We start from the raw sequence: 21,520 nt of genomic DNA, 5'->3' as shown, positions 1-21,520 counted from the left end.
CTCTCCAGTTTACTCATCTCTCTGTGGTAACCCTCCACAAGTTACATTAACCACAACAGTACTGCATAATCCTTTTTATTTATTTTTGTTTGTTTTTTTTTTTTTTAGAAATGACCTTCTGAGCCGGGTTATGTTGTCAATCATGTCAATATAGTTTTTAGAATCCAAATAAAAAAGAAAAACTGTGGGTTTAAAAACGTCTTCGCTTGTGTGGCTGAACTTCACGAACAGAGAAACAACCAGACGGGCAAAAAGCCAAACGCTTTTTGGTATCAATGTGGTCAACCAGACACTTTTTAATTTCAACTTTTTTTTTTTTTTTTTTCCTTTCTTTTCTTTTTAAACAATGATCGTGGAACCTGATCGCTGTCGAGTGATTTTAAGTAAGTACAACCAAAGAGGCCTGGAAGTCCAGACCTGCACTCCTTCCAATCCTGCAGCTCAGAAAGAAAATAAAATTAAAAAAAATAAAATAAAAATAAAGAGGGGGATGAAAAAGAAAAAAAAAACATACAGCGTCACTCCCGATGCCACTCTTGTGGCGAAGGAGGGAAAAAAAAAATGGAACAGACAGCAACAGTAATCTCAAGATTGCTTGTAAAATTACTTTTAAATGTAGATAATATTTGTATATAGGTAGATAATGTTTGGTTGATTTAGGAGGGGGGGGGGCAGTAAGAAGAACTTAATACAATCAGAAGGTCTGAGCTCACTAGCTAGGTCAACAGAACCGGTTATGCATGCAACTAAAAGAGAAAAAAAAAAAACAAAAGAAAGAAAACCAGGAGATATGATCCAGATGACAAAGAAAAACAGGCTGAATTTCATGGTTTTCTTCTTTAAATAAAATGGCGAACTGGCGTTATTGCACGAGCAGAAGACAGTAATACTATTAGAGCTGTGTTCGTGGACCCCGCCCTTCCTCAGACCCCACAAACAGACGGGGGTGGGGGGGTTGTGGGGGGGGTGGGGGGGGCAGAAAACACTCACATTGTGCTCTGATGGACAGGAAACGGCTTGCCTAAGTGCTTTTAGTCCTAAGCGTGAAGAGAGAAGGCGGGGAGGGGGGTAAAAAAAAAAAAAGACGGTTTCAAAAACAGGTATTTATTGTTGAGGCATCGTTAAAAGTTAGCCTGTGCTATCCGTTCGGGGGCGGCCGGGGCGAATGCCCAAGTGGGTGGGGCAAAAACGGGGAGGGATGAGGGGGGGGGGTGGGGTTTGAGGTGGGATCTTTCCAGACATTAAAAAAATAAAGCATGGCGATGGCGAGGCCCCTCGGATTCTGTCGCTGCTACATTAAAACCGCACGGAATCGTGTGGAACCCGGGGGGGGGGGGGGGGGGTTGTGGGGGGGCCGGGGCCGGGGGGGGGGGGCTCTCTTCTCCTCTTCCTCTGATTTCTAGGGTTCGCTTTCGAGTCCCGCCGCCTCATTATTGGTGTCGATTGGCAGTGTCCAGGTCCAATAACGTGGCCGAGTGATCGGGGAGGAACACTGGAGCTGCGGGGGGGTTCTGGGAGGGGGGAGGGGGGAGGGGGGAGGGAGGGGCGGGGCTGCGTCCGCTCGGCCTCACACCGGCCCGTTGACCGACACCTCCGGCGCTGCTTCTTCTCTGTGGGGGGGGGGGGGGGACAGAAAGGGGAGGAGTCACAGACAGCACTTCCTCGGTGGAGATCCTCAAACAGGAAGTGCAGCGGGAGCACTTCCTGCCGCAGAGTGTTCTTACTTCCTGTCCGACTGTGTGTTTGCAGGCGAGTCGCTGGCGGGAGCATCCGACAGGGAGAGCTTCTCCAGAGACACCGGACTCTCCTCACTGCAGCCAACACACCACACACAGGTCACCACACACACACGCACACACACACACCAGCAGGGGGCAGCACCGCTGAAGAGACACATTCTCCTCAGAGGACAAAAACCAAACACTGAAATCTTCATGAAACCCATCCATTTGGAGCGCTGGGTCATTTTGGATCCACTAACAGGCTCTGTGTGTGTGTGTGTGTGTGTGTGTGTGTGTGTGTGTGTGTGTGTGTGTGTGTGTGTCACAGAAGTTCATGTCGCTGTTTCTGCAGAGCAGCAGCTTCCTCCTGGACTACACTGAGAGCCTGCAGTCATTTCCATCCCGGCTGACTCTGTAATTATGGCTCAAATATAGATCCTCGTGCGCACACACACACACACACACACACACACACAACACACACACACACACACACACACACACAACACACACACACACACCACACACACACACACACACACACACACACACACACACACACACACACACACACACACACACACACACACACACACACACACCACACACACACAGAGCAGTGTACCTGCATCACCTCCACGTGCGCTGTCGAGGAGCAGAGTGGCTCCGTGCAGAACATACCTTTTGAGGTCAGCTGGCTTGTTTTCGGCGGCGGCGGGCGGCGGCGTTCTTCCTGTCGTAGTCCTCGCTGTCCGACCCCCCCCCGAGGAGCTGCTGTCCGAGGCCCCCGGCGCCGCCACGCTCCCGTCTGGCCCCGGGCCGGGGCAGGAGGACTCGCCGCTCCCGGCGTGGTTTGGTTTAGCTTGTTTGTGTCGGCGGCGGCGGCGGCCGGGTCCACCGGAGCGCTGCCACCGCGGCGTCGTCTCTGTAATGGACGGCGGCGGGGAAAACAGAGCAGGGGCGTTACACCGCGGTGACGCCGTGCGCGTGGGTTCCGCCCGCCGGGTCGTCTCCTCACCCGGAGAACGGGCTGGAACTCGGTGAAGTTGGCCAGCCGGTTTCCTGCGTGTCGCCGCCGCCCCCCCGCCGAGCTCTCCCAGCCTGCGGGGACGCAGACGGCGCCGTCCCTCCAGAATCCCTGAAATTGGCCGTCCAGCCGGGACCTGCGGGCCACACACACACACACACACTGCCGGTGAGGCCGGCTCCGGGGCGGCGGCGGCGGCGGCGGGGCGTGGCGCTCCGCTCTACCTGTGTCGGGCGTGTTCTGCCCGGAGTCTTCGTCCTCGTCGGACTCGGAGCTGCGGTCCCGCTCCCGCCCGCCGTTCTCCAGGCTGCTTCTGGAGCTCCCCTCCGACGACTGAGACGCCCCGAACCTGACGGCAGGAATCACACCGCAGGGTTCAGGACCGGAGCGCCGACCGGCGCGCCGCACGCTGAGCTGTGGTCTACCTCGTTCTGGATTTAGCTTGTGTTGCATAGTTGATCTCCTTCTCCTCCCAGATGTCCTCCTCCTCTTCAGCATCGTCGAACTGGCGTATCCTCTCTTTACAGCAGGCTTCAAAAGCAGCCGCATTGGCCTGTCGACACACACACACACACACACACACACACACACACACAGGTATCAATTGACAGAGTAAAGCTCTGGACTCTGGGATTTGCTCTCTGGACTCTTACACTATTATCATCAGCATCTAGATTGAAGTTTATTTCTGCGATCCTGTCGAACGTGGCGCTGAGGAGAGAGGAGAGTCTGTTAAAGCACAAAGCCGCCGGGCAGAGCTCAGGAGCCTCCTGAGGATTAGAACCGTCAGCTCCTCCGCTGCTTACTTGCTGTTCTCGTCGTGCTCGGCTGAACTCCCTCGTCGTTTGAACCCGAACTGATCCACGAAGTTGGCGGTCATCTGCTGGATCTGGTAGTCGGAGAAGGCCTGCAGAGGTCAAAGGGCGGCGGTTAGTGTGGGGGATTCGGACGCGTCATGTGGAGCGCAGACGCCTCACGCCGGCAAATCTGACCTGCTGCAACGACAGGTCGTTGGGGAAGGGGCTCTCCATGTCGTCGTCCTCGCTGGACGAGTGCATGTTGTGGGTGCTCACCTGGAAAGAGTCCCGCGTTACTCAGTTCGGCCCGAGAGACGCTCGGCGCCGCGTTCGCTTCAAAACCGGAAGCTCCCGACGCTCAAAAAGACGGAAAAGTGGACAAAGGTGACGGCGACTGTCTTACGAGCTCCACCGTGTTCCTCGGTTCGTCCTCTCTCAGCGTCTCGTCCACGAAGCTCTCCCAGCGCCCCCTGCAGTCTTCAGGCAGCTCTGCAGCAGGAACATCGGCTGTAGTCTGGACTCTGGGAGGTGCGAGGTGCAGGACTGAGTGGCTACCTTTGATGAGGTCGGCGATCTGGGCCTGGACCGGGCCTTTCTCCAGGTTCTGCACCACCATGTTGGCGATTTTGGTCAAGTGACCCATGTTGCCTCTCCGGGTGCCGCCGTCAGACCTGAGGACAGGCAGCACACACTCTCAGGCTGCTGGTTTTGGAATGAAACCACCCACACACACACACACACACACACACGTCAGGATGGTCAGACTTACTGGATTTTGTCGTTCTCCTCCCAGGCGTCGAGGATTCTCTGGACCAGCCGACACTTCTGGAAGAGCTGAGAGATTCCGACCAATCAGTGAGAGGCTGCCGGAGGCCGTTCGGATCGACACGGCGGCGGGTTCGCGGCGCGCTGCACCTACATGAGCCACAAGGGCGTTGTGGATGGAGGCGTGCGGGTCGCTGGGCCGGCCCGGCTCCGCCCCCTCGCCGCTCGGCGCCTCCGGGTCGGACTCGGCCGGCTTCTCGTCGTGGTTCTGGAGGCCCGGGCCGGGCCGCTCCTCTGTGGAGGGATGGTTCAATATGGCCGCCACGCACAGCTCCACTTGGAAGTGCAAAAAGTTATTCCAGGTGTATTTGAAGAACAGATCCTGTGCAGAGGGGAACCGGGACAACAGACAGAAACAATGAGAGCCTTTCTCTCCGAGCCTCCCTCTGTGGAGGAAATGACCTTTTCAAATGACGCCATATCAGCAGCCGTGAGCAGACGAGGTTTACTGCTCCACGCCGCACTTTGCTCAGAGGCCGTGATAAAATCATCGGTGTCAGCCCGTCTCGTGACCGGGCCGCTGCAGATGTGACGCAGCGCGGCCAAGGTGGAGCGCCGAACTGGACCCGGCCGGGTGGCAGATCTGTTTTCAGAGCGCGGTGCAGACCTACCAGTAGTAGATCCATGGTGGCCAGGCTGCACAGCTCCTGGCACATGCTGGGCGCGTTGGTCTGCAGCAGGGAGGCCACCAGCCGGGCCACGTGAAGGCGGGCGTTCCCTAGTGGCTGCTCCAGAACGCCGACGGTCGTCAATATTGCACTTTTCTGTGGCGGGAGTGAGGGAGGCTGATGAGCTCGTGTGGGTTCAGCAGGAAGGGAAACGCGCCAGCGCTCTGTGGGAAGTACCTTGGGGGGATCCAGAAGAAGCTGCTGGAAGTCCTTTAAATGGGCTCAATGGCATTTAAAATACTGCTGTTGACAGTGTAAGACCTTTCATAACCCTGAGAATACAGATCCATCAGCCCGACCTCTAACCTGGAACACAAGGCGGCAGTCGTCACTCGGTCTGACTGGATTCAATCAATATCTGCAACTGAGCTGCATTTCTGTGCAGTGTTTCAAAGGTGGTGTAGAAACACCGAAACGTTACACTATTGACAAGCAGAATAAAGACACTGCACCAAAAGCAAACAGCAACACGCCCAGACCAGCGACGAGCGCTCACCCAGACCTCCTGGTCTCCAGTAAGGTAAGTAGCACTTGAGTTCCGTTAACGATGGAGGCCTCGCTCCTCTCCCCGTCAAACATGTTCTTCAGAAGTCCCGCTACGCTGTCCTGCCTGGAAGACACCGGCAAGCTTCACTTCAACAAACACTCTTTTTTTTTTTTTTTTTTTAATAACAAGCCATAAAAAGTCCAAGAATCAAAGTTTCGCCAAACAGGCTTTTCCACACGCCGCAGCCTGCAGTAGGTTGAAGAAGCCAGCCGGCTCGGAGTGTTTCCAGCCCCTGCCTGTGCGGACATGACGGGGCAAACGTGGGGCAACACGAGGAGCGAGAGGGAAACTCACGACTCCAGCACAGCCAGCAGCGGGTCGGCCTCCACGCTCTCCTGCATCTGATTGGCCTGGTCTCGACTAAGGCGGATGATGTCGCACAGCGTTTGGGACGCGTTTGATTGTCTCTGGAAGGAGAGAGCGTCCGGTTAGCGAGCGGCGGGGCGGCGGGCCGGGAGGCGGCAGCCTGTCGCTCCGCTCACCTCCTCATCTTTGCCGGTGTGGATGAGCTCTGTGAGTCTTTGTACCAATCGCTCCTCGTTCAGCCACTGCGGGAGAACAAACCCAAACGTTAGATTCTGAGGAACTTTTCTGATGAGCCGCGTTTCCCGACAGGCGTTCAGGACGCTTACGTGGAGGACTTCCTGTCTCAGGGGCGCCGGTTCCACGCAGCTGATGAGGCGAAGCAGGAGGTCCATCATGGCCGAGGCGTCGATGTGTTTGAGCACCAGACCGATGAAGCCTTCTTTTTTCTTCAGAAAGGTGATCACCTGAAAGGCCAGAGCACAGGCGTGGTTCAGAGCCCCGACCCGTGGAGGACGGCCGCCGCGCCGCGCTGCACCCCCGCAGACCGCCGCTGACCTGTTCGGTTTTCCTGGCGATCAGGTTGCCGATGGTTTTGCTGAAGAAGCTGGCCAGGAGGGGGTTGAGGGGCGGGTCCTGCTCCAGGAAGCGGTACAGCATCTCCAGCAGGGACTCGTCAGCACCCAGCTTATCGTTTATTATGGACACGTCTGAAGTCAGCAGCTCACAAGCAATATTGGGAAACCTAATTCAAACAAACACAGAACAGTCAGAGAGTATCGGAGGCAACAGCTCTGTGACGCGACTCGAGACGCCGGCGTACTTGAAGCGGCTCCGCTCCTCCAGCTCGGCGGACGGCTCTGTGGTGATGAGGCTGACCAGCTCCTGCATGCAGTGGTCCTGGGAGAGGAAGAGCAGCAGGCGGCGGTTCTGGGCCTTGCACTCCTGCAGGACGTCGTCCTCCTCCATCAGCTCCCGCAGCGTCACGTCCTCCCGGTCCAGCAGCTGGTCGATGTGGGAGGTGGTGTGCAGGTCGAACTTCCAAAACATGGTGGCCGCCGGGACGGGGGACACGGCCCTGCATCGCGGGACAGAGGAGGAGCAGGGAGCACCGAGTGGTCAGGAACAATGGAGGAGGGAGGGAGGACAGGGACACGGAGGTGGAGGAGGAAGCAGGGGAGAGAAAACTGATATAAACAAACAAGACGCTCACGACAGCGGATGATGAACAATGATGAACATGGAGAAAACCAGAGAGTCCACAACCAACCGGGACTCCATCCATGCCACATGTGTAAAACCTGGTGAACACTGAGACGTACCAGTGGATGAAACGTGGATCTCTTTAATCAGACCTCCCCCACGGGCAGGCAGGCATTTGTGTTTGTGCAGACGACAGAGAGTGTGGCGAGGCTGGCATTATCAGCATGGGTCTCCTCTTAAAACGCAGGCCTGTTTAGGAGATGAGACGCAGAGAGGCTCACCATAACCTGCACCACATGGGACACAGCGGACGGGGGGGGGGGGGGGGGGGGGGGGGGGGGGGGGGGGGGGGGCATTAATCAGCAGGATTTCAGCAGAAAACAACGTTTCACGTCTTTGCAGACACGTCCAGCCTGACGATGAAGGTTTCCCCAGAGGCTTTTCGCAGCGCAGTTTGCACGCAGAGTGTTATGTGTGTGATGCATTAGGGATATTACTCAGACGGCATGATGGGAAACCGTTTAGCTGAACGCTGCGTGAATATTTGAGCATTTAATGAATACGACTCTGGTTTTAATTCTGCTGGCAGCGCTACGATCAAGACTTTAGGTTAGGTCAACATACTGTCAGGAATCGCAGTCGTGACATGATTTATGATCCAAACACTTCATTGGTTGACGTCAAACTGACTGTTTCTTAACATTTCTTCCTCAATATGTCAGTAGAGCAAAGTTTTTTTTACATTGTCATCTTAGATTTGCAGATCATGAATGCACGGTGCATGGAAATAGCAGTTTCGAAGACATACACTCGATGCTTTGGTGGCCACCGAGTTGAATTTAGGTTGTTTTTTTTTTTCTTCTGGTGGTTACTGTGGCAGCTAAACCGGACAGCCTAGTTGACATGAAACAACTTTGTCAGCGCGCGCTCCACTGTCGATCGTGGAAGTAAAACTGAAGGGGGAAATCGAAGGGCTTCCTCCTGGGGAGGACCTTTCCCCCTGCACATGCAGCTGCGGCAGGAGCAGCGAGGTCCATCTGGCATACATTTGCAGAGCACACAAGTGCAATAATAACTCGCCGAACAGGAAGGCGAACGCTTGACTTTACATCCAAAATAGAAGCCACCAGAGGCAGCCTCAACAAAAACAGTCTGCAGGCGCATGTAACCGGACGATGAAAAGAGGAACAATGGCGCACAAAAGGGCACACATGTGGAGGCTGGGAGCCGATGACAGTCTGCAATTAGGAAGGGTTGAGATGAAGCCAAAGCGCGGTCCGATCCCCGCTGCCCTCGTGAGTGACAGCAGACTCCCGACCCTGGTGACACGCGCCACCGAATGATTAACTCATCGTGCAAACACAGGCCACACTGTTTACCCATCCTGTGGCCGCTTACTTGCACTTAGATGCACGGAAGTTGTAAAATTACTTGAGCAGACACAAAGGGGGCTCTTTTAGGAGGGGAGGGGAGGGGGGCGATTGAGAGTTTTACTTGGGCCCAATAACAACCCTCCTTCTGATCCCTGTTCCTCCAGCTCACATGATGGATCAGTCCACACTGAAATGGAAAACGTGTTGATCGTGAATGTGACAACTTCAGTCAGAGGCTGTTTTACTCTAAAGTCTGGTGTTTGTGGGTAACAATGACCTGTGCACTGGAGTGAAGCTAAAGAAATGTAAAGTGAGCCTCCAAAGCCTTGGCGTGAAGTGCACATCAACTGACTGCTGCCCAGAGCTCAGATTTCTGTTTACTTCGAACTCCAGCAGAGCCACCACAAACCGAATAACGCCAGATTACAGAGGACATCCTTCTGGAACACGCCGAGAAACGAGCCTGGAAGACGGCGAAAAGCAGCAGCCAACAGGACAACTCTGGACTTTAACCAGTCCGAGGCTCTGCTCCTGCTGGCCTCAGTCCACTCCACCGTGAAACACCCAACACTTCATGTTTAATTCACAATCACAACGATGTGTGTGGGAATTTGAGGAAACAAAAGTCAGGCTGATTTTTCAACAAATTAAACTTGGCCACAGCGTTAAGTTCCCCCGTGCTGAGCGACGAGCGGATAAATGTTGTTTTGCTGCAGTTAGCCGTCTGATTCCTGCCGTTTAGCAGGCTCTAAACTTGATAAAACTAGCAGACATTTCTTCCAAACGTTAGTTCCTCCTTTCAACTGATTAGCAATGGAGGCTAATTAGCAGCCAGCGGTGAGGCACACTGAGCGGAGTTAGCTTAACTTCACCACCTCTTCAACTTTAGCTTCAACTTTGTCGGAGTTCGCGTTAAACGCCCCGCGAGCCTTCCTGCCACACTCACCTTTGGTCGAGAAGCCCCCTCGGTCCCCGCCGTCTGACCCCCGATCAGTTTCCCGTCCGGCAGCTAACTAAGTCGCTAGCCCCGCAGCTAACCAGGAGCTAACCAGTTAGCTTTAGCCTGGATAGTGATTTGTTTTGAAGAAGGGGGTCAGGCTGCTGTTAGCTTAGCTCAACTTAGCTAGTCCCACTGTGGCTCAGAGCGCTGGCAGATGAACAGTCCCCCCCCCTCCCCCGCGGCGACGGCCCCGTGGCACTGAGCAGCGGTGCGGGCTATTCCAGATCCGCGCCGGATTCAAATAATTCGGACGCGGGGTGAAGTTTAGCACGCAAAGCAGGAAAAAACTCAGTCATATTTTTCAAATCAAAATGGCGACATGGTCGCGGGAGCGCGCACAGGACCTGCATCGGGGACGAGCGCCGACTTGAGACGGCGCGCCGAAGTGTGCATAACATCCAGGAGAGCGGGATGGTGCCGCAGACACGAACTGCCACAGTAAACTCAACTTTTAGATGTGAAGGGGGTTTTCTTTTAAGCTTATTGTTGGCAACACGAGAGCGTTTTTCCCCTTCAACATCTGCCGCGTGTTTTATTCCGGGGTTTCAACAGTGGCGGAGCCTGAACATTTGTCCACAGAGTCACGACTGTATAATAATATAACACAGAGACAACAAGTGTCCAAACAAAAACACACAACCTTCACGATTAATCGTCATAATTAATCCAATTAATCCAGTCATTGGATATTTTTTTTGTCGTTAAATGTCTAGAATTGCTCTGAAAATATATAAGCATCAATACTTCGACAGTGATTTACAATCATTATTAAAAGTAGCATTATTATTAGTTGTAGTGTCAGTAACATTAATAGTAACATTAATCTGGAAGTATTAGATTAGAAGCTCTATAATATATGAATTAATAATAGTATTAACAGTATTGGTATCAGTAATATCAGTATTATTAGTAGTAGACACTGATGGGCCATAACTTGTTACTGTAATCTAATGTTTGTTTTTTTGTAAATAAGGTATTCCAATTCATTTTATTCAGTTTAATGTGATGGAATATGCAGAAAGAACAGAATGAGGCTGAAAGCTCTGTAACATTCAGGTGTGCATCTTTTTTAAAAAATTAAGTGAAAGTAACTTATAATTTGAGACTATATACAGGATAAAATAGTTTAGATTGTAAATTGTTTGTATAAAGTGTATGCAGTTTTAAGTATTGTAAAGGTAAATAAATGAATAGTGGACAATAGATAATGGTTAAGACTAAATGTTATAAACGTGATCAGAATTACAACAATTAAGTGAAAATAGATCAAGAAAAATACGATCTGAAACGATTCTGAAAATTTTAGCATTAGAGTGAACAATCAAGATAATGTTTAGCAGATTACTCAAACCGCCACATCAGTAAACAATAGTTAGATCCAATTTAAAACATTTCTGAAATGCAACATATTTCTGAATGGCTTCGCTAAAGTCAAAGCGGAACTTTTATTTTTAGAAGCCTGACTTTAATTTCATGTTTTGTCCCATAAGGACTAATTTAAATCCAAATTAAAAGTTGCTGTTTTTAAGTGCTGAAGGCTGAGTTTGTGAGCTGCACTTCTTGCTGAGCCTGTAGATAGACAGATGCAGTTCCTATCGTTGTCCAGAAGGTGGCAGCATCGCACTGAGTCTCTTTCAGGGGAAGGGAGGCAGGAAGATTTGTTGTGCTTCTGCAGAAAACACATTTCTGACCTTAAATGGACAGAAAGTGTTTCTCCTCTTCTTCAGTCAGCTGCGATATTTGTGACATGTTCCGTCAGTCTCCTCCAAAAGTTTGTTGAAAGTGGAGCAGTTTCTCCTGTTTGCGGAAATTAAAATGAATCAAAAACAAAAAGAATGAAAAGATTTAAAGTTAGATTGATTCATTTTCTCCATTTTGAGCATAATGATGGCGGATGGTAAAGAAGTTGGAGTGTTTCAGTTTTGGGGCACTTTTTGATCACTTATTTCAAATAAAAATGTTACTGCTGTGGATTAAATATTTGCATGCAACTCTCAAAACATGTTAAACACTTGACAGCATAAAACTAACTTTACAAGGAACAAACTCATTGTTTTTGATTAAAATCCAGGTTGTGATACTTGATTATGAAACAATAAGAGAGAAAAAAATCGATAAAATAAACATGGTTTTTTTCTTCTTCTTGTTTTTCCGTTGTTTGTGCACGGGGGGCCGTGGTTGGGTTGATCCCCATCTGTCCACATGTTGAAGCGTCCTTGAGCAAGAAGCTTAACCCCAAAACTGCTCGCGATGGATGGACTGAGTGTCTTCCATGCAGCTGCCTATGAAAGGGTGAATGTGAGGAAACGTGGAAGATCTTTGGTGATTCTCAGCAGCTGAAAAGTGCTCTAAAAGTGAAATCATCGTTGTTCTCTATAGTCCCATCTCAGAACTCACTAAATATAAAAACTGTGCATCCATTATTACATCAAGGTTTGATGGACTATATGCAGCAGCATCAATAATCTGTAATCCCACTCAAATCAGTCTAATTAACATTATTGTTAACATGAGTTAGACAGGGCACTTCCTGTCTGTGACAGTGTGGCTCTGTTCAGGAAAGAGCTTCTTTTTAATTACCTCTTTGTTTTTCTCCTCATGGATCCGCTGACCTGATGGACACTGGATACAGAAGCACAGAGTCTCCAGGATCTTTCCAGGTTAGTTGTGTATTGGCAGAGGAGCTGCTTCGGTGAATCAAACTGGTTAAGTGAGCAAAAGGAGTCAAAGACTGCAAACTCAAGAATGCAAGATTTGTCTGTGGGGTTATTCAGGTGCACCAAATTGCAGTTGAGTTTTGCCAAACACTGTTTTGGAAGTGGAATTTTAATTCCAGGCTGGTGTGCACAGTCCAGTTATTTTCCTATTGCATGCTTTGTGAAGCACTGTGACTTTCCTTGTGTCTGAATGGTGCCAAATAAATAAACTTGGGTTTGGATGGAAGTTGAAATACACAAAAAAATAACAAAAAAAAGGAAAGAAAGAAAAGCATGTTTAAAATAAAAATCCCCAGCAGATTATCCTGTTGAAAGTATTGTGTATGTCAGACATCTGTATCAGTCAGTGCAGGAGCAGAGCGGGATTCATCATGGGTAGCCCCATCCTGTCAGGAGAAAGACCCTGCAGCATCAGGGCCACAACAACAAGACTCCAGAGTCCAGACAGCATCTTTCCAGAAGCCGTGAGACTGACGAACAAAATCACCTGAGCCCCAATGCTGCTCAATAAAGAAAAATTGTTAATTTTTTTAATTTGACGCCTGTGTACACTGCTGTTCCTGAGTCATACATGCGTTTTCACATGTAGCAGCATGGAAATGACAAGAAACACTTTGAACCTGGAATGTTGCGTCATACAGTGGACTGAGAATTCTCTCTATTGAGCCAGAACAAGGTTTTTTTCTTTAGATATAAAATAAAACAGTTTTTTTAAATAGTAAGATTCAACTCAGTTTTTGGACGATTAAATAGAAATCTAACACAATAATTATATGACATGAGAAAGAAAACTAACAAGCTATTATAACTGGGAAAAAACACTGAAGGTAAAAACATTTACCTGACTTGGCTTGAGTTAAAAAAATAAACACTAGTCGTTGCTCGGCAACAGTTGCCGTGACGCGGGTGATGGATTGGAATAAAATGCGATGATGTCATCACTTCATCTAAGTACATGCAAATGAGATGTGACAGCATGCGCAGCTTCCAGCCTCACAGCCACTGGCGAACCCTTTTCAGCAAGTCAAGTGAACAATCAGCCAACATCTCAGAGACATGAGTTCTGCACGCCTGCCCCGTTTAACGGACAGATTACCTTCCTCCGCCCACATCACCGTGACTGGCATCAAACCCGTTTCTGACAAGAAGAGCAGTCGACGTCCTCAGTGGAAAGCAAAAGCAGTGATCGATAAACACTGCCTCCCCATCGTCAAGGCTCCAAGAAAACCGGTTTCAACAAGGCCCTTATATCTTCCGTCCACTGAGAAGCAGCGGATAAGCTCCGCTTCAAGAACCAATACGGAGGATCATGCTGCCATGAAACAGCAAAAGCTGGAAATGATGGCAGAAGAAAGACAAGCTGCAGCAGAAAGGAAGAAGCCATTTTTAGAGGACAAGCCAAAGCAAAAGTTCCTGTCAGCTGATGCCCAGGCCCATCGAGAGAGACTGATGAATCCTGCTCTCATTACAAACATTGGACTTCATGACACGCTGAAGCCAATTGATGATAAGATTGTGTACACAAAGTTCCAGAACCAGAGACATTCCCAGGTGGAAAACAAGAGAAAGACTGAGGCGGAATGTCGAGAGGAGGAAAAGAGAATGCACAGCATGAGGGACTCGGAGCGCCTTCGTGCTTTAGAGGTGGAGAAAGACATGGCTAAGAAGAGGAGGGAGCAGGAGGTGACGGTTTGTCAGATCAATTCAGAGGAGGCCAAGAGACGTGCTGACATGGAGGCTGCAAGTCAGAGAAGAAAATTGCTTCAAGAAACAGCCCTCATCCAAAATGAACAGGAAAAATTAGAACTGGAAAGATCGACGGCCAAGAGAATGAATCGAATGAAAGAGCTGCATCTGTGTGGTGAAAACGAGCAGATATCTGCTGAAGCCAAACAGGCTCAGCAGAAAGTGGTGGAAGAGGAGAGGCTGGAAGATCTGAAAATTGCAGACTACATTGAAGAGAAGGACGAGGAAGTTGCACAACGCAAGATGCAGAGAAAACATGATGCTGATTTTGATTTGTTTCTGAAGTTTGTGATCGCAAAGCAATCCCACCATGATCAGCAGACAAACCCAGAGCAGGAGGAGTTCGCGTTCAGGCAGAGGCAGCTGATAGAAGACCACGAGTGGAGACAGCAGAATGCAAAAGCAGCTCAAGAGAAGCGGGATAATACGGTGAAGCTGAGGACCATGAGACTGCAGGCGATCCTGGAAAGCCAGCACCACAAATCATTGGAGGCCGGTAGGGAGGAAACAGAAGTCAACGAAGTCCTGAGTTTTCAAAAGGAAGCCGCTAAACAAGAGCAGGAACAACGTGCAAGACGGCATGAAAAAGATGTCCTTCATGATCTGGAAGTGCGAAACCAAATAGAGCGAAATCAGCTGAAAGCCGCTGCACGTCGCAGAAAGACCTTGAAGGAGGAACGTCAGGGCATCGAGGAACAACAGCACATAGCGGATTTCCTCAAGGAGATGAGACAGGGAAAGCGCAAAACACTTCAGTCTCTCCACTAGAAGCTGACTGCAGATCCGGTTTAACCATCCATCACCCGGTTCTGTTGACGTCATCCTCCAAAATGGCAGAAAAAATGTAAAATAACGGCAGCAAAAAAGCAAGAGGACCTTTCCAGAAAGCTACACGATTTAAAATGGCCCAATCCTTCAAATTGACTTAAATTGAACTTAAATCAGACAATGTATTAGAATAACACTGCATTTCAAAAAGAGAATGTGAAGGAGCATCAGGCTGCTGTGAAAAAGCAAAAATTTAAAATAATGGCTGCAACAAAAAGCAAGATGACCTTTCCAGAAGACTAAACAAGCTCCAATGCACCAAAAAGAGAGATTCCCAGATAGACAAAAAAAAAAAAAAAAAACAGAAAACTTACAGCAATAATCAAAAAATAGCAGAGGCAGAGAACCAAATTAAAAAGACAGAGGATTGGGTTCAAAACATGGAGCAGGTTCTTGCGAAAATTATAAAAGTGATAAATCGGCTACAAGGGAAACTACAGGACTAGGAAGGGAGAGAACAAAGAGGTAAAGAGAGAGAGAAACATGTAAAGAGAGAAACATTTAAAGAGAGAGAGAAACATTTAAAGAGAGAGAGAAACACGTAAAGAGAGAATCATGAGTACTCTGAGGAGAAGCGGCTTTTAAAGCAGATCCAGACCTGCTTCCAGACCTGGCTGCACCGGACGGAGGAGGAGCCAGAGAGGGACATCCGGACCAAACTGCAGGCCTTGAGGAGACAACGCCCAGACTCATGAGCACAACACCAAGTTTCACTATTCAAAAAGCAGAGTAGAATTTAAACAGTAACATCTCTCTTTTCAGCCTTTCAGGGGCTTCTGAATGCAGGAGAGGAAAAACAGCAGGAAACTTGTGGAGAAACTGCAGGCCTTGAGGAGACGGGATACAGTCAAGTCGGCACCTAGAGAAGTCAGCCTTGCCTGGGGGGCGGGAGTTCTCAAGTGGCTGAGTTGGTCGGTGCCGACTTGACTGTCAGCTGCTTACCAACTCGGCCAAAAGCCTCTTTTTTAATCACGATGCCGGCTGCGCCGCGGCCGGCCGGCCGGGCTGTGCAGCAAGCCTCTTTTTATCACGATTTGCACAGTTTTTTTCGTGCCGCTGCGCCGCTTCTCCTCACGCAGCAGGCGGGAGACTGGAGGACAAACTGTGTGATTCTGGTGACTGACAGGTTAGAGGTGGATGATGTACCTGGAGCTTCATGTTTGACGTTCTGTTTCAACCCAGTAGCTTAGCTACGAGCGCGCAGCGCTAGCGGCTGTCTGGTCATGTGACCGGTCCCCAAGGCATTCTGGGAATCATAGTGCAAACAACACAATATGCACAATAACCCGCTGCGTGCTCACATGGGCCACCCACACATATGAGACGCACGCGGCGGGTTATTGTGCATATCGTGTTGTTTGCACTACGATTCCCAGAATGCCTTGGGGACCGGTCACATGACCAGACAGCCGCTAGCGCTGCGCGCTCGTAGCTAAGCTACTGGGTTCAAACAGAACGTCAAACATGAAGCTCCAGGTACATCATCCACCTCTAACCTGTCAGTCACCAGAATCACACAGTTTGTCCTCCAGTCTCCCGCCTGCTGCGTGAGGAGAAGCGGCGCAGCGGCACGAAAAAAACTGTGCAAATCGTGATAAAAAGAGGCTTGCTGCACAGCCCGGCCGGCCGCCCGCGGCGCAGCCGACATCGTGATTAAAAAAAGAGGCTTTTGACCGAGGTGGTAAACAGCTGACAGTCAAGTCGGCACCGACCAACTCGGCCACTTGAGAACTCCCTCCGAGGCCGACTTGGCTATGTGCTGACTTCACTAGGTGCCTACTTGACTATAATCCGAGGAGACAACGCCCAGACTCATGAGCACAACACTCAGTTTTCCACAAATCAAAAGCCATGTAGAATTTAAATGCATGTTTTGTCAGTAACATCTCTCTTTTCAGCCTTTTAGGTGCTTCTGAATGCAGGAGAGGAAAAACAGCAGAAAACATGTGGAGAGAAAAGGGTGGAGTCACTTTCCAGGAGGCCATCAGGGGGTCTAAACCGGGTCCTGAAGGGCCGACGTCCTGCATGTTCTATCTTCCTCCCTGCTGCAGCACACCCGATCACACTGAGGGACTCATTAGTGGGCTTTTTTACAAACTTGAGGATGAACATCAACATGAGATCGAGGTGTGCTGCAGCAGGGAGAGAGGAAAGCATGCAGGACGGCGGCCCTCGGGGGCCGGAGGTGGCCCCCCTGCATGGTGGGAGCCCCCTAGCCCACTGCTGACTCCACATCAGCCCTGTTTGACCATCACCAGCAGGAATTAGCACTGATTTACTCTGGTTTCTCCCATCCAGCAATAAAATATCAATAAATGCTCAAAAAGTACAGCGCGTGTGGAGGAATTATCCATCCATCCATCCATCCATCTTCCACTGCTTATCCTGGGCAGGATCACAGGAGCAGCAGTCTCAGCAGGGATGCCCAGACTTCCCTGTCCCCAGACTCTTCCTCCAGCTCTTCCGGGAGGATCCCAAGGCGTTCCCAGGCCAGCCGAGTGACATAGTCTCTCCAGCGTGTCCTGGGTCTTCCCCGAGGTCTCCTCCCGGAGGGACATGCCCGGAACTCCTCCCCAGGGAGGCCTGTACAATAGTTTGCAGTTAGCTAACCAGTCAACCAGTCAGCTAACCCGACATGTCACCTCCACGTCGCTCGTGCATCTTTCCTGGGTGCCACAGTGTGCAGGGTAATGATGCGGTTAGCTAAATAAACCCGCGTGGCCAGCCTTGCGGGTTGCCCTCGTTCCCGGGGGCGGGGGTCGGCACACCCCGGGCCCGCCACCGCGCCGGAGGTGGCTCCCCTCCCGCGTGTGGGCGTGGCTCCAGCGCTTCTAGCTGACAATTCCCCAGCGTTTCACGGCAGACGGAAGTGCTTGTTTTTCCATGATTTTGAGACCTTACTTTATATACTTAGCAATTTTTTGAATCATTCAAATTTGGCTCAGTGGTTAATGACACATGTTTATGAAGTGTGACAAACTCATTACACAAATTTATTTCTACTTTACTTGGACTTTAAACTCCTCCACTTGGGCCAGAGTCTCTCCACTGACCTGGAGAGGGCAAGCCACCTTCTTCCGGTCGAGGACCATGGCCTCAGATTTGGAGGTGCTGATCCTCATCCCTGTCGCTTCACACTCGGCTCCGAACCGCCCCAGTGCATGATGGTCCGGGTTCAATGAAGCCAACAGGACAACATCATCTGCAAAAAGCAGAGATGAAATCCTGTGGTCCCTGAACCGGACCCCCTCCGGCTCCTGGCTGCACCTAGAAATTCTGTCCATAAAGATTATAAACAGAACCGGTGACAACGGGCAGCCCTGCCGGAGTCCAACATGCACCGGGAACAGGTCCGACTTACTGCCGGCAATGTGGACCAGACTCCTACTCCGGTCATACAGAGACCGGACAGCCCTTAACAAGGGACCCCGGACTCCGTATTCCCGAAGCACCCCCCACAAGACACCATGAGGGACGCGGTCGAACGCCTTCTCCAAGCCCACAGAACACATGTGGACTGGTTGGGCGAACTCCCACGAGCCTTCAAGCAGCCTATGGAGGGTGTAGAGCTGGTCCACTGTTCCAAGACCAGGACGAAAACCGCATTGTTCATCCTGAAATCGGACAGACTTGGCAGACTCAAACGTATTGTGAGGGTCTGCTGGGAACGTCTGGCGGAACCCTCTGTCAGCAGGGTTTTCAACTCCCACCTCCGGGAGAGCTTCTCTCATGTCCCGAGGGAGGCTGGGGACATGGAGTCCCATTGGACCATGTTCTCCACCTCCATTGTCGAAGCAGCTGCCTGGAGCTGTGGTCTCCAGGTCTCCGGTGCCTGTCGTGGCAGCAACCCCCGAACCCGGTGGTGGAGACAGGAAGTAAGGGCTGCCGTCAAGCTGAAGAAGGAGTCCTATCGAGCCTTGTTGGCTCATGGGACTCCAGAAGCAGCTGACAGGTACCGGCAGGCCAAGCCAACTGCAGCCCGAGTGGTTGTGGAGGCAAAAACTCAGGTCTGGGAGGAGTTCAGGGAGGCCATGGAGGAGGACTATCGGTCGGCCTCGAAGAAATTCTGGCAAACCGTCCGGCGCCTCAGGAGGGGAAAGCAGGTCTCCACTAACACTGTTTACAGTGGAGGAGGGGAGCTGCTGACCTCAACTGGGGACATCATAGGACGGTGGAAGGAATACTTCGAGGACCTCCTCAATCCCGTCGCCACGTCTTCCATGGAGGAAGCAGAGGCTGAGGTCTCAGAGGTGGACTCGTCCATCACCCAAGCTGAAGTCACCAAGGTGGTCGGTAAGCTCCTCAGTCCAGGTACCAATGTTCACCTTCAGCAGCGGTACGAGACGTTCCTCTGGTGTTCTGCTCAGACGGCAGCCCCGCTCCAACATTTCCAGATGGAGCCCGGCGGCTTCTGGCCGTGCACTCACCCTCACTCTTCCTCCTGCTCTGCTGCACAGGTCCTGAAGCCAGCTGTCCCATGGATTTAAAGTTTAATTCCATGACTGCATATTTAAATGACCACTGCTGGTATTGACACCAAATTGATTTTTAAAAAAATGTATTTCATGGGTAGAAAAAAAGTAACTAATTAACTTGTTAAGGGTAGTTTGGAAGTTGACTCCTGTCAGGGCCACTGTGGACAAAGAGCCAACGCCGCTGTAACTCTTCCTCCTCCTGGAGCTTCCTGCTGACGTTTCTGTCAGTTTTGTGGGTGTTTCTCTTCTTCTGGCCTTTGTCCTCTGAAGCTTCCACACAGGAAACTTCAATGTAGCCCTGGCTCCTTTTTTAAATGCCACATTTCTTCAGTTTGTTCTGCTTCTCAGCTGCAGAAACCAAAGCTTTAGTCTTGGTCAGAGTCTCTGTGGCCACTCTCTCTAACGTCCTGCAGACTTGCATGGTTTACGGAAAGAGAAAGAGACTGAGAGGGTGAGAACAGCCCAGAAGATCACCTGCTCCAGCCTGTCATCCATACAGGACAGCTGCACCAGTCGGTTGCTAGGCAACTGGGAGTTGCCTAGCAACTGGGAGTTGCCTAGCAACTGATCAGACATGAAAGCACAGGAAACACCAAAGTCATGCTACAGAACAAAGCACTGATCACTTGTTGTCAGAACAAGCACAGAGCAACAGAACTCCGCTTCAAGAGCTACTCAGACAGATTTTTACCAGCGTTCACCCTTATATATCCTAATATCACCATGAACATCCTGTCCAGAGTAGGGCAAACTCTCATGCGTACAGTCAGGCAGGCTGTGAGACCGGCTGCAGCGTCGAGGCAGAAATACACCCTTCCAGATCTGAATTATGACTATGGAGCTCTGGAGCCCCACATCTGTGCAGAGACAATGTGGCTGCACCACAGCTTCCACCACGCCACACATGTGAAAAACCTCAACAGGACGATGGAGAAATTTGTGAAGGCAGTTGAAATGGGAGATGAGACAGCCCAAGAAGCCCTCCAAACACCTCTGATCTTTCAAGGTGGAGGCCACCTTAATCACAGCATCTTTTGGAACAGCCTCTCCCCAAATGGAGGGGGTCAGCCTAGAGGTGTCGTGATGGACGCCATTATGCGCAACTTTGGCTCATTCGAAAATATGAAACAACAGATGTCTGCTGCCTCAGTGTCATGGCAGGGCCCAGGCTGGAGCTGGCTGGGTTACAATAGGTGGGATGGAAAACTGGAAATTGCAACTTGTGCAAATGAGGATCCACTGCAGGGGACAACAGGTCTGATCCCTCTGCTTGGTTTTGATTTGTGGAAGCATGCATATTACCATCAGTACAACAACAGTCGATCTGACTACATCGAAGCTCTCTGGAATGTAATCAACTGGGATGTTGTGAACGATCGATTTATGACTGCAGAGAGACAGCAGATCGGCTAAATCAACCATGACTTCCACCAAAGTTTGAAGTTGACTTAACTTGCACCTAAATCAGACAATGTATTAGAATAACACTGAATTTAAAAAAAGAGAGGGAATAAGGATCAGGCTGCCGTGAAAAAGCAAAAATTAAAAATAATGGCCAAAACAAAAAGCAAGATGAGATTTCCAGAAGACTAAACACGGCACAAGCTCCAGAGTAGCAAAAAGAGATAGATTCCCAGACAGAAAACAACAGAAAGCTTACAGCAATGATAAAAAAATAGCAGAGGCAGAGAACCAATTCAAAAAAGATGGAGGATTAGGTTCAAAGCATGGAGCAATGCTTGCTTGGGTTAAAATTATTCATTTGAAGACATTGTCATTTACTTATTGATAATTATAGATCATTAACTGTGAGTCATTAACAGCAATTACTGTGTAACAAACTGATCAAAGTGAAACACTATAGCATTTATCCAAAATCAATTATTAATTGTAATGAATTATTTATTTAATAATGTCAGATAATCAGTTATTTGTGAATGAGTAAATCACAGAGCAATGTAATCCTTAGATTGTTGATTAATAAGGTATTGATCAATCAACAATGCCACAAATGACCAACTTACTGAAAAATGGATAAATTACTGAAAACGAACAGAGAGGTTTTGAATTATGAATGAAATTAACTTGTGATTTATTAATCAATAATTCTGGGGCACCACCTCCAAGAGGATAGTTACCAAAGTTCAGGATCTGAAGGGGAGAAATAATTTAAATTGCCTGCCTCAGTTGGATTCCATGTTAAATGGAGGTATTTTGAATCTCCTGTTCTCACAGTGCAGTACCTCAGATGGTGATTTTGTATTTTTGTTTTTTTTCCATCCATCCATCC

The 21,520-nt window shown here is 49.9% G+C and overlaps 2 protein-coding genes and 1 pseudogene across 2 annotated transcripts; 2 read left to right on the top strand and 1 right to left on the bottom strand.

Moving 5' to 3' along the window:
- Positions 1 to 84: 84 nt before the first annotated feature.
- LOC115404674 (serine/threonine-protein phosphatase 6 regulatory subunit 2-like) lies at positions 85 to 9,792 on the bottom strand. Its single transcript, XM_030114077.1, is given in 24 exon segments — positions 85 to 1,610; positions 1,725 to 1,811; positions 2,403 to 2,651; positions 2,740 to 2,884; positions 2,973 to 3,097; positions 3,174 to 3,301; positions 3,402 to 3,459; positions 3,555 to 3,655; positions 3,741 to 3,821; positions 3,949 to 4,034; positions 4,101 to 4,216; positions 4,315 to 4,379; positions 4,465 to 4,692; positions 4,982 to 5,134; positions 5,216 to 5,256; positions 5,259 to 5,344; positions 5,535 to 5,648; positions 5,880 to 5,992; positions 6,068 to 6,133; positions 6,218 to 6,355; positions 6,447 to 6,633; positions 6,712 to 6,966; positions 7,211 to 7,378; positions 9,411 to 9,792. Coding segments are annotated over 22 exon segments (2,637 nt in total). The 5' UTR covers positions 6,939 to 6,966; positions 7,211 to 7,378; positions 9,411 to 9,792; the 3' UTR covers positions 85 to 1,567.
- A 3,838-nt stretch (positions 9,793 to 13,630) lies between these two features.
- LOC115404698 (cilia- and flagella-associated protein 45-like) lies at positions 13,631 to 17,590 on the top strand. The gene is made up of 3 exons (XM_030114094.1): positions 13,631 to 13,870; positions 14,057 to 14,155; positions 17,582 to 17,590. Exons 1-3 carry the CDS (start codon positions 13,631 to 13,633, stop codon positions 17,588 to 17,590), a joined length of 348 nt encoding a protein of 115 aa, XP_029969954.1.
- A 2,363-nt stretch (positions 17,591 to 19,953) lies between these two features.
- On the top strand, positions 19,954 to 20,643 carry LOC115404697 (superoxide dismutase [Mn], mitochondrial pseudogene; annotated as a pseudogene).
- The last annotated feature ends 877 nt before the right edge of the window (positions 20,644 to 21,520 follow it).

This window comes from Salarias fasciatus, chromosome 17 (assembly GCF_902148845.1).
Source record: "Salarias fasciatus chromosome 17, fSalaFa1.1, whole genome shotgun sequence".
NCBI lineage: Eukaryota > Metazoa > Chordata > Actinopteri > Blenniiformes > Blenniidae > Salarias > Salarias fasciatus.
Note: the sequence above shows the minus strand (reverse complement) of the source record. Positions and strands in the feature narration are given on the sequence as shown.

What these genes read in the sequence shown, in the direction of transcription:
- LOC115404698 (XM_030114094.1), top strand. Translation starts at nt 13,631, where the DNA reads ATGAATCCTGCTCTCATTACAAACATTGGACTTCATGACACGCTGAAG. An exon ending in GGAGGGAGCAGGAGGTGACG is followed by an intron (nt 13,871 to 14,056) that starts GTTTGTCAGATC and finishes GAAAACGAGCAG; the next exon opens with ATATCTGCTGAAGCCAAACA.